The sequence below is a fragment of the Oncorhynchus gorbuscha genome, linkage group LG01 (genome assembly GCF_021184085.1).
Source record: "Oncorhynchus gorbuscha isolate QuinsamMale2020 ecotype Even-year linkage group LG01, OgorEven_v1.0, whole genome shotgun sequence".
Classification (NCBI taxonomy): Eukaryota; Metazoa; Chordata; class Actinopteri; order Salmoniformes; family Salmonidae; genus Oncorhynchus; species Oncorhynchus gorbuscha.
Genome location: NC_060173.1, coordinates 101,780,921 through 101,798,641, shown reverse-complemented (window position 1 = coordinate 101,798,641; position 17,721 = coordinate 101,780,921). Strand labels below are relative to the sequence as shown.

The 17,721-nt window shown below is 40.6% G+C and overlaps 1 protein-coding gene across 1 annotated transcript in view; it reads left to right on the top strand.

Moving 5' to 3' along the window:
* Positions 1 to 17,721, top strand: part of LOC123990266 (low-density lipoprotein receptor-related protein 1B-like) — a 265,509-nt gene that overhangs the window by 37,790 nt on the left and 209,998 nt on the right. The window contains exons 15-20 of the mRNA XM_046290887.1: positions 1,511 to 1,711; positions 3,558 to 3,803; positions 6,615 to 6,812; positions 7,886 to 8,090; positions 15,825 to 15,989; positions 17,001 to 17,245. Coding sequence (XP_046146843.1) covers positions 1,511 to 1,711; positions 3,558 to 3,803; positions 6,615 to 6,812; positions 7,886 to 8,090; positions 15,825 to 15,989; positions 17,001 to 17,245 — 1,260 coding nt within the window. The remainder of the gene's footprint in view (positions 1 to 1,510; positions 1,712 to 3,557; positions 3,804 to 6,614; positions 6,813 to 7,885; positions 8,091 to 15,824; positions 15,990 to 17,000; positions 17,246 to 17,721) is intronic.

Genomic DNA, 17,721 nt, shown 5'->3' with positions numbered 1-17,721 from the left:
ACAAACACAGCCGTTCCCCTGACGAGGCTGAAAATATTTGGCATGGGCATCTCAGATCCTCAAAAAGTTCTACAGCTGAACCATTGAGAGCATCTTGACTAGCTACATCACCGTACATCACTGGGGCCAAACTCCCTGCCAATACAAGACCTCTATACCTGGCGTTGTCAGATGAAGGCCTTAAAAATTGTCAAAGACTCCAGCTACCCAAGTCATAGACAGTTCTCTCTGCTATCACATGGCAAGCGGTACCGATGCACCAAGTCTGGGAACCAACAGGACCCTGAACAGCTTCTACCCCCAAGCTATACGACTGCTCAGTTGTTATTTAAATAGTTAACCAGATAGATACCGGGAATATCTGCATTGATCCTTTTTGCACTAACTTTTTTGACTCTGCTACTGTTTACTATCTGTAACTCTATTCCTAGTTACAGTATATGTATGTACATATCCTCTTCAATTATCTTGTATTCCTGCACATCGATACGGCACTGGTACCCCTTGTATATAGCCAAGTTATTGTAACTCATTGTGTAATTATTATTACTTTTATTATGTTTTACTTTTCTATTATTTCTCTATGTTCCTTCTCTCTGCATTGTTGGGAAGGGCCTATAAGTAAGCATTTCAATGTTAGTTCACACCTGTTGTTTACTAAGCATATGATGAATAACATTTGATTTGAAATTTGATTTTAAGTGCAACAGAGGTGAATCCAGCTCTGTAATCCAGGCTTCACACAGTCACTGGCCTAGCTGCATTAATTAATGATGATACTGTAAATTCTGTCAATTCTGGCATATCTGTGCCTCTTCCCCTGCAGTTATTCCACCTGCTCTGGCTGCCTCTTTGTAATACACATGGCGAGCAAGGGGAATTTGAGATTATCCCTGGTAGCAGGTATCAGGAGGCTGTAATTATCTAGCTGTGGATATTCATTTGAAGTGAAACATTTAACTCACAACTGTGGCTGTGCCTTTCTGTTGATGGCAGGAAGAAGATATATTTTTTACGAAATATCTCAGCAGTGCATTACCTCATGTAATGTAGTACTGTATATTCTAGCCTAAACTCACGATACAGTACACTGTACATATTTTACAGTCTTTGTAGACTGCAATCACCTCATTCTGTGGAAAAGATTATGATATGGATCATGCTATGCCTTAAATTGCTTTCAGGCTGTTGGTATGAATTCTTGATTCTTGATTTAGATGTCAAATAGCTTTATTTCAAAGTGCCTGGGGGATTACTCACCAAGTTTATTACAGATGCTTGAAGTTCACTGTGTGGTTATGTTGATTGGTTCCTCTTCAGCATTTGCAGTAGTGTATTCCCTTAGGGTTCTCTCTCAGAGGTTCTACTCGTCTGTGTGGACAGTTGATCATTGACATTGTCTCTGAGGAATATCTTCTGCATATTGTTTTGGTTGTGTTTATGGATTGTGCGCATTTGTGTTTGTTTGTGTATGTCTGGATGTGTCTGTATACATGTGTGACACCATCAGGAAAGTGTATCACCAAGAGCTGGGTTTGTGATGGAGATATCGACTGTGAGGATCGTTCCGATGAGGATTCCTGTGAGGCAGCTGTCTGTAAGCCTCCAAAATACCCCTGTGCCAATGACACCTCCATTTGCCTGCCACCAGAGAAGATCTGCAACGGCAAGACCGACTGTGCTGACCAGTCTGATGAAAGGCCTTTCTGTGGTAATAAGGAGAGATATTATTTGTAATACACCATATTGCTTGATACCCTAGAAATAGATTAGTCTGTGGTCTGTCTGCCTAGTTGTGAAGAAGTGTTCCATGTTTTTAAGTGGAAGCGATGTGTTTAGAGCAGTGGTATTCAAACGTTTCCATCTGGGACACCATTTTTTTCTCACCAGAATTTCTGGGGACTCAATTCTTGTTGACAGAAATTTTTGCAACCCCACCCCAAATCTAATGACACAACCTTACAATCTGTAAAGTTTTATATTCACATGAACAAATAACCCTTCACATTCATTACATTTCCATCTCTCTAAGACAGTTGTTCTCAAACCTCTTCTTGGGGACCCGCAGATGTTTCAGAATTTGGTTGTAGCTCTGAACTAACTCACCTGATTCAACTTGACGAGTTGAAAAGAAGTGTTCCGTGTTTTTAAGTGGAAGCTTGCTAGCTCTGGAATAGATTGAATACATGGAATGGCTGTGGGCCCCCAAGGAGAAGTTTGAGAACCACTCCTCTTAATTGTTTATTATTTCGGGTCGGGGGGGTCGGAGGGGTCGGGGTACACTGTGACCCCATCTGACAATACCTCTGGACAGGACCAACCAAGCAGGATATACTGTAACTCCTCTCACTTTGCCAAAGTACAGCCCCCACACCACTAGAGGGATATCAACAGACCACCAACCTACTACCCTGAGACAAGGCTGAATATAGCCCACAAAGATCTCCTCTACTGCACAAACCCAATGGGGCACAAGACCGGACAGGAAGATCACGTCAGTGACTCAACCTACTCAAGTCGAGTATAGTGCAAAAAAGCCTATTTCATACATAGTGCACTACTTTTGAACAGAGCCCTACGCAGAACATTGTAAACGGAAAAGGGTTTAGGAAAGAGGATGCAATTTGGGATTCACCATTTGAGAAAAGGCCCACACTGTGCTGCCAGCTTCATAACCAATTAGGTCACACAGTGAGACCTTGAGGGACCTGATTGATTTGAGCCAACTCAGCAGGAGTCATTCCTCCAGCTGTAACCTATGGGTGCACAGCGCTCCTATATCCTCTTCCACCCTCCACACACACAGGCAACTAGGGGACCCCCGCAGAGAAAATGCTATAGTTTTTTTTGTCTGTACCAAGAAGATTGTCTTAATCATGGCTAGCTAGCAAGGACACTTCTGATCTGTAGTGTCCTTTTCTCACCAGAATGCCCTTTTACTTACAATAATCGGGTGCCTAGCTGCTTCAGAGAAAAGTATTTCATTACAGACTGGGGAGTGAATGGGAAACAGACTGCACAAAGAAAGAAAAGTAGTTCTTATTTGTTTTCCCTCTCCATATTAGTTTTATGAAAGGAATAGTAGACAACTCCACAACTTTCCGATTTCATTTTGTGCCTTGGCTATAAAAAAGGCGTTATCCCTCAGGTCATGCTACCGAGGACTAACAGAACTGTGGAGCATCTTTCATTATGTAATAGCTTTCGTTATGTTGTATATGCAGCGGAAATATTCTGTCATCATGCTTGACTAGGAATCTCTAGCTCAGAGCAAAAAGTGGCAGTGTTATTCTTGTGCCAGCTAGTTTTAATTCTGATATTATTTGCGTTCTCATTCTTTTTTTAAGCGTACCATGCAGCATATGGCCCAACATATTGTGGTATATTATTTTTCTAACCTTCCGTTGAGGATCCCCCTGTTCATTAACAACCCAATGCTCTTTTGAAAACCATCTCAGATAAGTGTTTGGTTCTTGCTTGCTGTCCTCTCTCTCTCTCTCTCTACTCCCAGATCGGAGTTGGTTCTTACTTCCTGTTTTCTCTCTCTCTGCTCCCAGATAAGTGTTTGGTGGCCCAGGTTGGCTGCAGCCATCAGTGCACGGTGGTACCAGGGACGGGGGTGGTCTGCTCCTGCCCTCCAGGGCTCCACCTGGACTCTAACAACAGGACGTGTGAGGCGGTGGACTACTGCAGTAGGCATCTGAAGTGCAGCCAGGTGTGTGAGCAGTACAAGACCACCGTCAAGTGTTCCTGCTACCCAGGCTGGAGGCTTGGCCCTGATGGAGACAGCTGCCACAGCACAGGTTAGGTGACAGAGTGTGTCTGTGTGGGGGTTGTGAGGACTGCGTGTGTAGAGAATATAGAGTAGAGTAGTACTTTATTGATCCCAACTTGGGAAATTGTTTTATTGCTCAACATCATTAATAAATTACAAAATCAAGACCTGTATGCATGATAAACACATTTTCTTTTAAACACATGATAAGACTTATAGGATGGTTCCTCCACGTTAATAGCCATTGAAGATAGAGACCAGTGAAAGATAGGTAAAAAATACTGTTGCCTATCCTACTCCTGGGAATCAAGCAATAACAACATTCCTATTAAGAAGGCATCAGAAAGAAGGCTGTGTGTGTGTGTGTGTGTGTGTGTGTGTGTGTGTGTGTGTGTGTGTGTGTGTGTGTGTGTGTGTGTGTGTGTGTGTGTGTGTGTGTGTGTGTGTGTGTGTGTGTGTGTGTGTGTGTGTGTGTGTGTGTGTGTGTGTGTGTGTGTGTGTGTGTGTGTGTGTGTGTGTGTGTGTGTGTGTGTGTGTGTGTGTGTGTGTGTGGTGTGGGGGGTATTTTACATAAATCCAATCACACAGCTTTACATGACTAGAACTAACCGTCTACTTTTGTTGTAGTTTGTTTGATTGAATTTATGTTTTGGATGGTTTTTTTTGCTTCTGTGCTGCTGCTCGTAAACGAGGAGAACATGGCAGAACATGCAGCCTTGATGTGTCACATTCAGATTTATGAAGCTCGTTTTTTACTACTCGCCTCTCTATTTCCCTCAGAGATTGATGGCAATTGCAGTGCTAATCATATGTTAAAACAGGGAAAGAATAGGCAATTTACTAAAGAATCACATGAACATTTTATTGGTTTTTACATAAATCAATTTTCTGCGCACAATAGAAAACTGAGTAAGAACCTCATTTAATTTAGACAAATGTGCTATTGAATCTGTGGTGATGTTTCATGCAAGAGCTCTAGCTTTTGTACAGAGAATTTCAGGTATAACTGAATTATAAATAAGTAGGGACTTGTCAGTATAGCAAGTAGCTAACATCCCTTCTCCCTACACTATCCAGTCTTTCTCATTGTTCTGTGATTTGAGGATAATATGTGTCTCCATAGTCAGGATAGGGTTTCTGTTCTGTGCATAACACAGGTTTTGCCTTAGAGTAACCTTGTATCTGGAATTCTCTGAAGATAAGGTGTGTGTACCAGTGCCCAGTCATGAAAGAACATGATCCAGTGTGTCTGCATGGGCGTGTTTGTATAGTCATGCATACCTGTGTATGTCCTCCACTAATGGCTCCAGTTCAAACCGCTCATGTTGTTATTGTTATGGCATCAGTCACCTCCGCTTTAACATCGGTCACCTCCGCTTTAACATCGCTCATCTCCGCTTTAACATCGGTCACCTCCGCTTTAACATCGGTCACCTCCATTTTAACATCGGCCACTCCGCTTTAACATCGGTCACCTCCGCTTTAACATCGGCACCTCCATTTTAACATCCATTTTAACATCGGTCACCTCCATTTTAACATCGGTCACCTCCGCTTTAACATCGGTCACCTCCATTTTAACATCGGTCACCTCCGCTTTAACATCGGTCACCTCCATTTCAACATTGGTCACCTCCATTTTAACATTGGTCACCTCCATTTTAACATCAGTTATCTCCGCTTTAACATCGGTCACCTCCATTTCAACATTGGTCACCTCCATTTTAACATCGGTCACCTCCGCTTTAACATCGGTCACCTCCATTTTAACATCGGTCACCTCCGCTTTAACATCGGTCACCTCCATTTTAACATCGGTCACCTCCGCTTTAACATCGGTCACCTCCATTTTAACATCGGTCACCTCCATTTTAACATCGGTCACCTCCGCTTTAACATCGGTCACCGCCATTTAACATCAGTAACCTCCGCTTTAACATCGGTCACCTCCGCTTTAACATCGGTCACCTCCATTTTAACATCGGTCACCTCCGTTTTAACATCGGCCACCTCCATTTTAACATGGGTCACCTCCATTTTAACATCGGTCACCTCCGCTATAACATCGGTCACCTCCGCTTTAACATCGGTCACCTCCATTTTAACATCGGTCACCTCCGTTTTAACATCGGCCACCTCCATTTTAACATGGGTCACCTCCATTTTAACATCGGTCACCTCCGCTATAACATCGGTCACCTCCGCTTTAACATCGGTCACCTCCATTTTAACATCGGTCACCTCCATTTTAACATCGGTCACCTCCGCTTTAACATCGGTAACCTACATTTAACATCAGTAACCTTCGCTTTAACATCGGTCATCTCCATTTTAACATCGGTCACCTCCATTTTAACATCGGTCACCTCCATTTTAACATCGGTCACCTCCGTTTTAACATCAGTAACCTCCGCTTTAACATCGGTCACCTCCATTTTAACATTGGTCACCTCCATTTTAACATCAGTAACCTCCGCTTTAACATCGGTCACCTCCGCTTTAACATCGGTCACCTCCATTTTAACATTGGTCACCTCCATTTTAACATCAGTGACCTCCGCTTTAACATCGGTCACCTCCGTTTTAACATCAGTAACCTCCGCTTTAACATCGGTCACCTCCATTTCAACATTGGTCACCTCCATTTTAACATTGGTCACCTCCATTTTAACATCAGTTATCTCCGCTTTAACATCGGTCACCTCCATTTCAACATTGGTCACCTCCATTTTAACATTGGTCACCTCCATTTTAACATCAGTAACCTCCGCTTTAACATCGGTCACCTCCGTTTTAACTCTTTCCTCTTCGTTTCCTTCCTTTCTTTCCTTCGGGCCAGATCCCTTTGAGGCTTTCATCATCTTCTCTATCCGGCATGAGATAAGACGGATAGATCTTCATAAGCGAGACTACAGCCTGATGGTGCCAGGGCTCCGGAACACAATTGCGCTTGACTTCCACTTTAATCACAGCCTGCTCTACTGGACAGATGTGGTGGAGGATAAGATCTACAGAGGACGCCTCTCAGACTCTGGAGGTATGTAGGTCCTATACGTTAGATCTAGGCTACATGTTAGATCTAAATGGTATATTCTATTGGGCTTTCAGACTCTGAAGGTACATAGGTCTAAGCTGCACAATAAATCGTAAAAGCTGTGATGTTTTGAGGGTATCAGAATCTTTAAATACTTTGGTTAGGCTAAGCGTTAGATCTAAATGCTGTGATCTATTGGATGAGGAGGATAAACATAGCTTCCTTCCCTCCCACTCTTCAACTGTAATGGAACTTTCCAACTATATAGTTTAGTTCAGTAATGTTCTCAGTTTAATTCTACTTAGCACCCTTTGATACTGTGAGTGATACTGTGCCTCCATTGAGGAGTTATTTCAGTAGGGTAATGCTGAGTGTAGTGGGTAGACTCTAGTCTTCCCACTGTTATAGTACATCTCTGAAGACTGATGAATTACAGCTTCTTGTTAGGTATTTGGGTTGGTGTTTTGTGGCTGCACTACATTCTGTGCCTCTGCTGCAATAAAACTCTTTCTCTTAATGTGTTCTTAATGTTTTACATTAGGAAGGTGTTAATGTTTTGTACACTATTTCTCCCTTCCACAAAGGCTCCAGTTGCAGAGGATCACTGTAAACAGCTGGATTATAGACACACTGGCAAAACCTTTTATGTTTAATGGAACACTTCTTTCTTACTCAATAGTTTTTTTAGCTACGGTTTTCTCCCCATAAAATGTAATTTTGTTGGCAGACCAACAAACAAATCCCCTCAATGAGGGGGAAATGATCAGGATGAATTGAATACATCCCTTCTCCAATCTTCTCTCACCTAGTGTGTGTCAGTGGAGGCTGCTGATGGGAGGACTGCTCATAATAATGGCTAGAACGGAGCGAATGGCATGGCATCAAGCAAATGGAAACCATGTGTTTGATGTATTTCATTCCACTCCACTGATTCTGCTCCATGAGCCCGTTCTCCCCAATTAAGGTGCCACCAACCTCCTGTGATGTGTGCATTGATGACCATGGTGCTGTGGGTTGGTCTGTCTCACCGGGTCTAAAGGGTGGTGACCATGGTTCTGTGGTTGGTGTTCCATCAGGTGTGACAGGGATCGAGGTGGTTGTGCAGCATGGGCTGGCCACTCCAGAGGGCCTGGCGGTGGATTGGATAGCAGGGAACCTGTACTGGATCGACAGTAACCTGGACCAGATTGAGGTGGCCAGGCTGAATGGCGATATGAGGACCACACTGATAGCTGGATGGATGGAGCATCCACGGGCCATCGCTCTGGACCCAGGACAAGGGTGGGTGCTAATTAACATCAGACCTGGGTTCAAATAGCGATTGTTTTCTGTAAAATGCTTTGAGTGTTTGATTGAGTCTATCTGGAGTGACAGATTTGCAGGGTTTACACTTTTGGGATTACTCAATTTGTTCAGTTGTGCCAGACAAGCTCAATCAAACAAAGCTAAACTATTTGAAAGAAAGCAAATACTATTTAAATCCAGGTCTGACTCAAATACTGTACACAATCAATCAGGTTTGAGGTCATAATATGAAAAACAACCGCCTTCATATTCTTCTACTTCCTTCTCCTTTGATGTATGAAGATGTCTGCTAGGTTAAGGTCCATTAGTGATAAAAATATAGAAGACATTTATAATAATACTGTGGACATTCTAGCGAAGACAAGTGATATGGCTAATATTTTCCTCTTCCTTGACTCATGCACTTTACCACTCTTACTTTTTGTATTTTAATACATTGCTTCAATTAATCTCTGAACAACCTCACAGGCACAAAGTTGGATTAAAAAAAAACAGAATAAGATGATTTTTTTGTATAGTGGGTTTAGCCTAGTTCTTCCATTTATGCATACTGATGAATTACGTTTATGTGATCATAAAACTGGTTTATTTTGTTTTAAAACAAAGTCCAGACATTCATAAAAATCAATTAAGTAGTCTTATAAGAAATAAATCTGCACTGCACATTTTAAGGGGGATGACTGCATTATAGAGGATAACACATTCTGATTAATGGATGATTTCTGTGCCTACAGGAAAAGTTTCTCTCCATAGAAATAATTCTAATTTAATGACTTGAATCCACTCAAAAGAGTGGGCCATTGATCTAAGGGGCCTGATCCAATGAATAAGGCTATTGATCTGTAGAAGGATAATTTTCCTAACACTGTTTCATTGTCATCATTGCCCAATTTAAGCCTGTGCTCTTTAAGGGCTCTATGGGTCTCCTGCACTTGCCTGTGGCTCTGTGGGCAAAAGCAGGATAGTTGCCATGTTTGGGAAAAGAAATCACAGTGTTCATTTACAGGCTACATCGAGCCGTAATAAAAATCAGATGGCTTCCAGTTCCAGATGCTGTGGAACATGGATCGGTTTGGTGCAGTTCTAGGCTACTCAGACTGCTACCAATGTGTATGTTCACGAGTCCCACTGACGGCTATACACTTATGGCTATGTAGTTATTGTAGTTTGCAATGCTTTTACATTGACAAAACAATGAAAATCGTTATGAAAGACCACCCCCAAAAATTTAAGGGCACTCTTGGAATTATCTCGTATGAATGACTTAGTGTCTCTTATGAACAACTTGGTATCTTGTTTGAACATATTTTTTATTAAGTTGTTCAATTAAGATACTAAATCATTCAAACAAGATACTACGTTGTTCGAAGGACATACTACGTTGTTAGGATGAGATAATTCTAAAAGTGGATCTGTTTTCTTTTTTCATGACCTTCAGTCTTGGTCATCTGAGGGAAAATAAGAATAATACACTTAATCTTCAATGTTTGCATTAGAGCTGTCCCTGAAGAAAAAAATATTTGCCAACCAAAAGATTTCATTATTTGATGAAATAAGACACAAATGACTTACTCCTACATCCTCCTCCCACTCCTATACCTACTGGATTTTGCAGATTCTGGCTTTAACTCTCCTGAAGTTGCCGGTAATAGGCTACATGAGGAGTCGGCAAACTTTCTCATGTGGAATGCCAATTTATCTTACTTACCATTTCTACCGATCTGTGTGCCAGTTATGCTTTTCATATGCACATTTTTGTGGAACAGTTTCATTGTATTTATAATAATGTCTTCGTTTCTCAAAGTCATCGTCATATGATTAATCAAAATTAAATGAAAATGATACAAAGCTAAAAAGTAACGTCTATTGCCATTGCCAACTATATTAACAATAGCCTATAAAGCCAATAAAAAAAAACATTGTAGCCTGCAGTTGGAAAATATTCTGAGAAAAATAAATATCACACACATCACATTGGCTACACATGGCCTGTCTGCAACAAACTTGAAACATTGTATCAACTATTAACTTAGGTCTGGCCCTGAAGCTCATGCTAGCACACTTGCAACATTGTATAAAATATTCTGGCCCTCAGAGTTTCCTGCACCAATAAGCTCGGAACAGACACAGCTGTAGGCTATTTGCTCACGGGATAAGAAGTAATCAGATAGGCCTATTTTATGACGTTTCCACTGGATCAGAGCATTACTTTGTTCCGTTTCACGCAAAGTGGTTATCGAAAGAGCTGGAAAGATCTTTCAACTACATTGAGAAACTATTGTCATTCTCAGTCAGTAAAAAACAGACTTTGTTTACTTGCTGTTTGAGGTGAAGAAAACATTACTTTGAGAAGCTCTGCAGCTCATTAGTCGTGTTGCGTTAAGCCATTCAGAAATACTGTCAGAACCCCAAATGGGTACATTTATATGCGTCCTTTTGCACGCATGCCAAGTAGCCTATAGGCCTACTTCTATGCATAATCAGGTACGTGTTCTTACTCAACATTGACAGAAGCGCTCCAAACAAAAGACTATAGCTTTGTTTAAATATTCATACTAACCACACTAACCATACTATTTGTAACGCAAATTGAGTATGCAGTATGCTTATTAGTCATATTATGCATATAGTTAGTATGCCAAAGCAGTGGACACTATTTCAATGCTTTTAAGGCCCATCATGGAATTCTTCAGAAAATGGGAGTAGCTTCACAACATTTCAGATTTAAAGAAAACTCTGGAAAATATACAGCCGATGTCTGCCGAGAGCACATACAAATTCATTGCGTTAACAAATTATGACAAATGTTAAGAAAATGTTGAGCAATGTAATAAAGTAATGACTTTTCAAATAAGTTACGTTACACGTTATGTTGGCTGACAATTTATCTATGCTAGCCTTATGAACCGTATAGCATATCATTACAGTAGTTGCTTGTATGTACCCGTATGTTAGCTAGCTACCTAATGTTAATTAGCTACTAATGCATCAAACTTGCTGATATATTAACTGTATGCTGTCTAACTAACTGCCCAACATGTATTGACTTGATTATTCACTTCATTTTTAGCTTAGCTAAAAGTATAGTCATTGTGCATTCTCAATGGGAATTGTTAATGAAATCGTAAGATGCCCGGTTGGTCATTTGTTAAACTAACAAGCTAGCAAGAAGTTGCATAGCAACAGCATCAACTTCCGGGAGAGAGGCGAAGCGCTAGTACACTCAACGGAAAGGACACCGTTCTTTTACAGTATACTAAAATGATCTAATAGTATATAGTATGTAGTGTATATACTCATTAAGTATGTAGTAGACAGTATGTTAGTATGGGTATTCGAACAAAGCTAATGACGAAATTGACAAAACTCATAAATGGAATGAAACAAAAAAAGTTGTTTCTCTGAAATGTAGCATAGGTTGTGCACTCTGTAAACAGCGTGTCCACTCCAACAATGAGATTGGCAAAAGTCTGGAATAATAATATGTTGAATGCATTAACAGAAATTACGATAAACAAACAAACATTATAGATTCAACATTATATGAATTAACGGTAAATTTACTACTGGTGATATATATAATGGGGAATTGATAGACACTAACAATCAAATGCTAACAATTCACACAATGAAGTTGGGAAACAGTGACAAATTGCACAAATTGATGGTTGAGAGTACATTCTGGAGAGGGACATCTTAACCACATGCCACTTCTTCTTCAATCCCCGGCACCTCCACGATGGATTAGTCTCGGCCTCCGCAATGGATTAGTTCACTGAAATGGGCACGAATAAGACAGGTGTCTCGTGGCATAAAATAAATAAATAATATATATATATATATATATATACAGTGCCTTCGGGTCTTTTTCCACATTGTGTTACGTTACAGCCTTATTCTAAAATCAATTAAACTTCTTACGGCTAGGGGTTCCCCTCGACAACATTCCGCTGAAAATGCAGAGCGCGAAATTCAAAAAAATATATTTTTTATTCATACATTCACAAGTGCAATACACCAAATTAAAGCTTAAATTGTAATTTTTAGAAATGTTTGCTAATTTATATTTAAAAAATCAAATATCACATTTACTTAAGTATTCAGACCGTTTACTCAGTACTTTATTGAAGCACCTTTGGCATTAATTACAGTATCGAGTCTTCTTGGGTATGACGCCACAAGCTTGAAACACCTGATTTGGGGAGTTTCTCCCATTCTTCTCTGCAGAATCTCTCAAGCTCTAAAAGGTTGAATGGGGAGCATTGCTGTATTTTCAGGTCCCTCCAGAGATGTTCGATCAGGTTCAAGTCTGGGCTCTAGACGGGCCACTCAAGACCATTCAAAGACTTGTCCCGATGCCAATCCTGCGTTGTCTTGGCTGTGTACTTAGGGGCGTTGTCTTGTTGGAAGATGAACTATCACCCCAGTTTGAGTTCCTGAGCACTCTGGAGCAGGTTTTCATCAAGGATCTCTCTGTAATTTGCTCAGTTTATCTTTGCCTTGATACTGACTAGTCTCCCAGTCCCTGCCACTGAAAAACATCCCCACAGCATGATGCTGCCACCACTGTGCTTCACCGAAGGGATGGTGGCACTTTTCCTTCAGACATTACGCTTGGCATTCAGTCCAAAGAGTTCAGTCTTGGTTTCATCAGACAAGAGAATCGTGTTAGTCATGGTCTGAGAGACTTTAACTTCAAGCGGGCTGTCATGTGCCTTTTACTGAGGAGTGGCTTCCGTCTGGCCACACTACCATAAAGGCCTGATTGGTGGAGTACTGCAGAGATGGTTGTCCTTCTGGAAGGTTCTCCCTTCTCCACAAAGGAACACTAGAGCTCTGTCAGAGTGACCATTGGGTTCTTGGTCACCTACCTGACCATGGCCCTTCTCCCCCATTTGCTCAGTCTTGGTTGTTCCAAGCTGCTTCTTTCTAAGAATGATGGAGGCCACTGTGTTATTGGGATCTTCAATGTTGCAGGCATTTTTTGGAACCCTTCCCCAGATCTGTGACAATTTCGAGCCTCATAGCAAAGGGTCTGAATACTTATGCAAATAAGATATTTCTGTTTTAAATCTTTTATATATGTGCAAACATTTCTAAAAACCTGTTTTCGCTTAGTCTTTATTGGGTGTTATGTGAAGATTGTTCAGGAATTGTTTTTATTTAATACATTTTAGAATTAGGCTGTAACGTAACAAAATAGGGAAATAGTCAAAAAAGTTTGGACACACATGCTGCGTGAATTAGGCCTTCAAAGTTGAAATGCTGCAAAGAAATCACTACTAAAGGACACCAATAAGAAGAGACTTACTTCGGCCAAGAAACACGAGCAATGGACATTAGACCGATGGAAATCTGTCCTTTGGTCTGATGAGTCCACATTTGAGATTTTTGGTTCGAACTCCCGTGTCTTTGTGAGATGAGGAGTAGGTGAACGGGTTATCTCTGCATGTGTGGTTCCTACTGTGAAGCATAGATGATGAGGTGTGATGGTGTGGGGGTACTTTGCTGGTGACACTGTCAGTGATTTATTCAGATTTCAAAGCACACTTAACCTGCATGGATACCACAGCATTCTGCAGCGATACGCCATCCCATCTGATTTGCGCTTAGTGGGAGTATAATTTGTTTTTCAACAGGACAATGACCCAAAACACACCTCCAGGCTGTGTAAGGGCTATTTGACCAAGAAGGAGAGTGATGGAGTGCTGCATCAAATAATCTGGCCTCCACAATCCCCCAACCTTAACCCACTTGAGATGGTTTGGGATGAGTTTGACCACAGAGTGAAGGAAAAGCAGCCAACAAGTGCTCAGCATATGTGGGAACTCCTTCAAGACTGTTAGAAAAGCATTCATCGTGAAGCTGCTTGAGAGAATGCCAAGAGAGTGCAATGCTGTCATCAAGGGAAAAGGTGGCTAATTTGAAGAATATATTTTGATTTGTTTAACATCTTGAGTGTAGGGGGCAGTATTTTGATGTTTGGATGAAAAATGCACCCAAATGAAACTGCCTATTTCTCAGGCCCAGAATCTAGAATATGCATACAATTGTCAGATTAGGATAGAAAACACTCTAAAGTTTCCAAAACTGTCAAATTATTGTCTGTGTGTATAACAGAACTGATATTACAGGCGAAAACCTTTGGAAAATCCAACCCGGAAGTGCTGTTTTTCCTGAAAGCTCTCTGTTCCATTGCCTGCCTTCGCTCCATTTAAAGGGATATCAATCAGATTCCTTTTCCTATGGCTTCACCATGGTGTGAAGAGTCTTTAGACATAGTTTCAGGCTTTTATTTTGAAAAATGAGCGAGAAAGATCACATTGCATCATTGTATGGCTGGGTGCCAGCAGCGTTTTGCATGCGCAACAGCTTGGATCAGACATTTCTCTCTCTATCCTATTGAAGAAGCTACAGTCCCGGTTGAAATATTATCGATTATATATTGTAAAAACAATCTGAGGATTGATTATAAAAAATGTTTTACATGTTTCTACGAACTTTACGGATACTATTTGGAATTTTCGTCTGCGATGTTGTGACCGCTTGAGCCTGTCGATTTCTGAACATAACGCACCAACCAAATGGAGGTATTTTGGATATAAAAATAATCTTTATGGAACAAAAGGAACATTTATTGTGTAACTGGGAGTCTTGTGAGTGCAAACATCCAAAGATCATCAAAGGTAAGTGATTAATGTTATTGCTTTTCTGACTTTTGTGACCAATCTACTTGAATGCTAGCTGTTTGTAATTTTTTGTCTACTGAGAGAGATTTCCTTACATAAACACTTGGTATGCTTTCACCGAAAAGCTTTTTTGAAATCTGACACACCAGGTGGATTAACAACAAGCTAAGCTGTGTTTTGCTATATTGCACTTGTGATTTCATGAAAATGTTATATTTTTAGTCATTTCATTTGAATTTGGCGCTCTGCCATTTAGCGGATGTTGACGAAAATGATCCTGCTAACGGGATGGGTGCATCAAGAAGTTAACACTTTTTTGGTTACTACATGATTCCATATGTGTTATTTAAAAGTTGTGACGTCTTCACTTTTATTCTACAATGTAGAAAATAGTAAAATAAAGAGAAACCCTTGAAATAGTAGGTGTGTCCAAACATTTGACTGGTGCTATATATATATTCTACCATTTGAATAAAATGCATCTCAGTCGACCAAACAATCGACCAGTCAATTGGGGTCAGCCCTAGTTTTCTTTTGTATTCAACACAGTGAATAGTTTTGTTATCTAGTTTGTGCTGTTGTCTCGTTTTGTCCATTTGTTCATTTGTTTCAAATTATCTAAATTAATGTATTCCTTACATGGAGGCTTTTTCTTCAAGTCCTCTTTAATCTATCAGTCTTCTTTGGATCATCTGAATGGGTTTTATTGTCTTGGGTTTTCTGCTTGCTCTCCGTAGCCTAAAGCTGGTTTTACTGTAGAGCGCTTTGTTGATGTTAGCTGGTTACTGTAGAGCACTTTGTTGATGTTAGCTGGTTACTGTAGAGCGCTTTGTTGATGTTAGCTGGTTACTGTAGAGCGCTTTGTTGATGTTAGCTGGTTACTGTAGAGCGCTTTGTTGATGTTAGCTGGTTACTGTAGAGCGCTTTGTTGATGTTAGCTGGTTACTGTAGAGCGCTTTGTTGATGTTGACGTAAAAACATCTTTAGACATTCATTTTCTTGATTGATTGAATGTTTTTAGAATCCTGTTCTGGACAGACTGGGACGCTACCTTCCCCCGTATCGAGGCTGCTTCTATGAGCGGAGGAGGACGACACATTGTGTTCAAGGACATGGAGATAGGAGCCTGGCCCAACGGACTAACTCTGGATCATTTGGAGAAGAGAATTGTCTGGACCGACGCTCGGTAATTCACTCACACATTATAATGTTTTATGTAACCTTTATTTACATATAACCTTTACAAGTCAATTAATAACAGATTCTTATTTACATTGACAACCTATCAGGATAGGAGCACAGCAGTGATGAACATTAGGCTGCAATGATGCCTATTTGGATACACATATGGTATAAGCATGAACAGCATGTTATATTCTTTGCCTCATCTCCTTTAGGGAGATGTTCAATTATAGCGAACAGAAGGCCAATTTATCTAAATGTGCCGTAACCACATGAAGTCATGTCTATGATGAGAAAATATCACTTGTAAACCTCCTCTTCTATTGTCAGAATATACGTTAAGATTATTATTATTATTAGATGAACATTAACATTCTACAGCATTCCCCAAAAAACACCTTATGACATCCTTGTTAAAACACCTTCCTCACTATTTGGGAACTGGTGGGAACTGTGCTTTAAATTACATTTTAATTTAAAAGTAAATAAGGAGCTGCAATGTATACTACCATGGTAGCCTTACCTGGTTAGTCTTTTTAATCTGTAGACATTCACCTTCCTTACTCTTACATGCAATACATTGAAGCAAGAGTAAATATACCGAGTGAATGAGCAGCTGCAATGTACTGTTCAGTACTCCCATGGCTAAGCTAGTCTGTTTACTGTAAATAGACCAGCAGCCTCATGATGAAATCCATACCACAGTGTCTCTTTTCACCAACAGCTCTCATTCCTTCTATTCTATAATGTATTGTACATCCATGGTTACTCTATCTGGCTAGTCTGCATATACTGTATCTCTTTCTCTATACAATCTCATGAAATCCAGATAATGTCTTTTCCCTCTAACAGCTCTGATGTAATCTTATCTGGGCTGTATGTTATCTACCTGGCTAGTCTGTTTACTATATGAAGACAGTCTAACCTATCATGTCTCCGATGCCACCTACTCTGGCTAGTCTGCTTACTGTTTAGAGTCACCCTCGTACTGTATCATATCTTCTCCCTCTCACAGCTCTGATGCCATCTACTCAGCGCTGTACGACGGCAGTGGGGTTATAGAGATCCTGAGGGGACATGAGTATCTGTCACACCCCTTTGCTGTGTCCCTGTTCGGGGGCAGTGTCTACTGGACAGACTGGAGGACTAACAGCCTGGCCAGGGCCAACAAGTGGACGGGCCGTAATGTCACAGTGATCCAGAAGACCAGCGCTCAGCCCTTTGACCTACAGATTTTCCACCCTAGCAGACAGCCACAAGGTAAACAGCCTAGACCTACACTGTAATTCTATCAGTAACTTAATGTATTAATAAACATTATGATACTGTATAAACTGAATAAAGTAGATTACCGTAGAATGCACAGTAAAATTCCATACATTTGTTTTACAGCACACTGTAAGACAGTTCTGTAATTCCAACAGTAAAACACTATAGGAGGCACAGTAAAATACTGTATTTATGTTTTACAGTGGTAATTTGTGGTGCATTTGGGCAAAATGGGCGGGAAAGAGTCTCTTACTCATTAACATATTTGAAGGCGTGCCTTGTTAGAGGCTATATTTGTTGCACCCGTGAGTGGGAGTGCTGTACCAATTCAACTGATATGTGGTAGTGGTTACCTGACAAATACATTTAAGTAGGGTACAGATCAGATTAGCAGAATGTTTTAAACCTTTAATGGTTGAGTAACTAGTCATGTCTTTTGATCTGTTTTGTCTTCTTGTTCCTGTCAG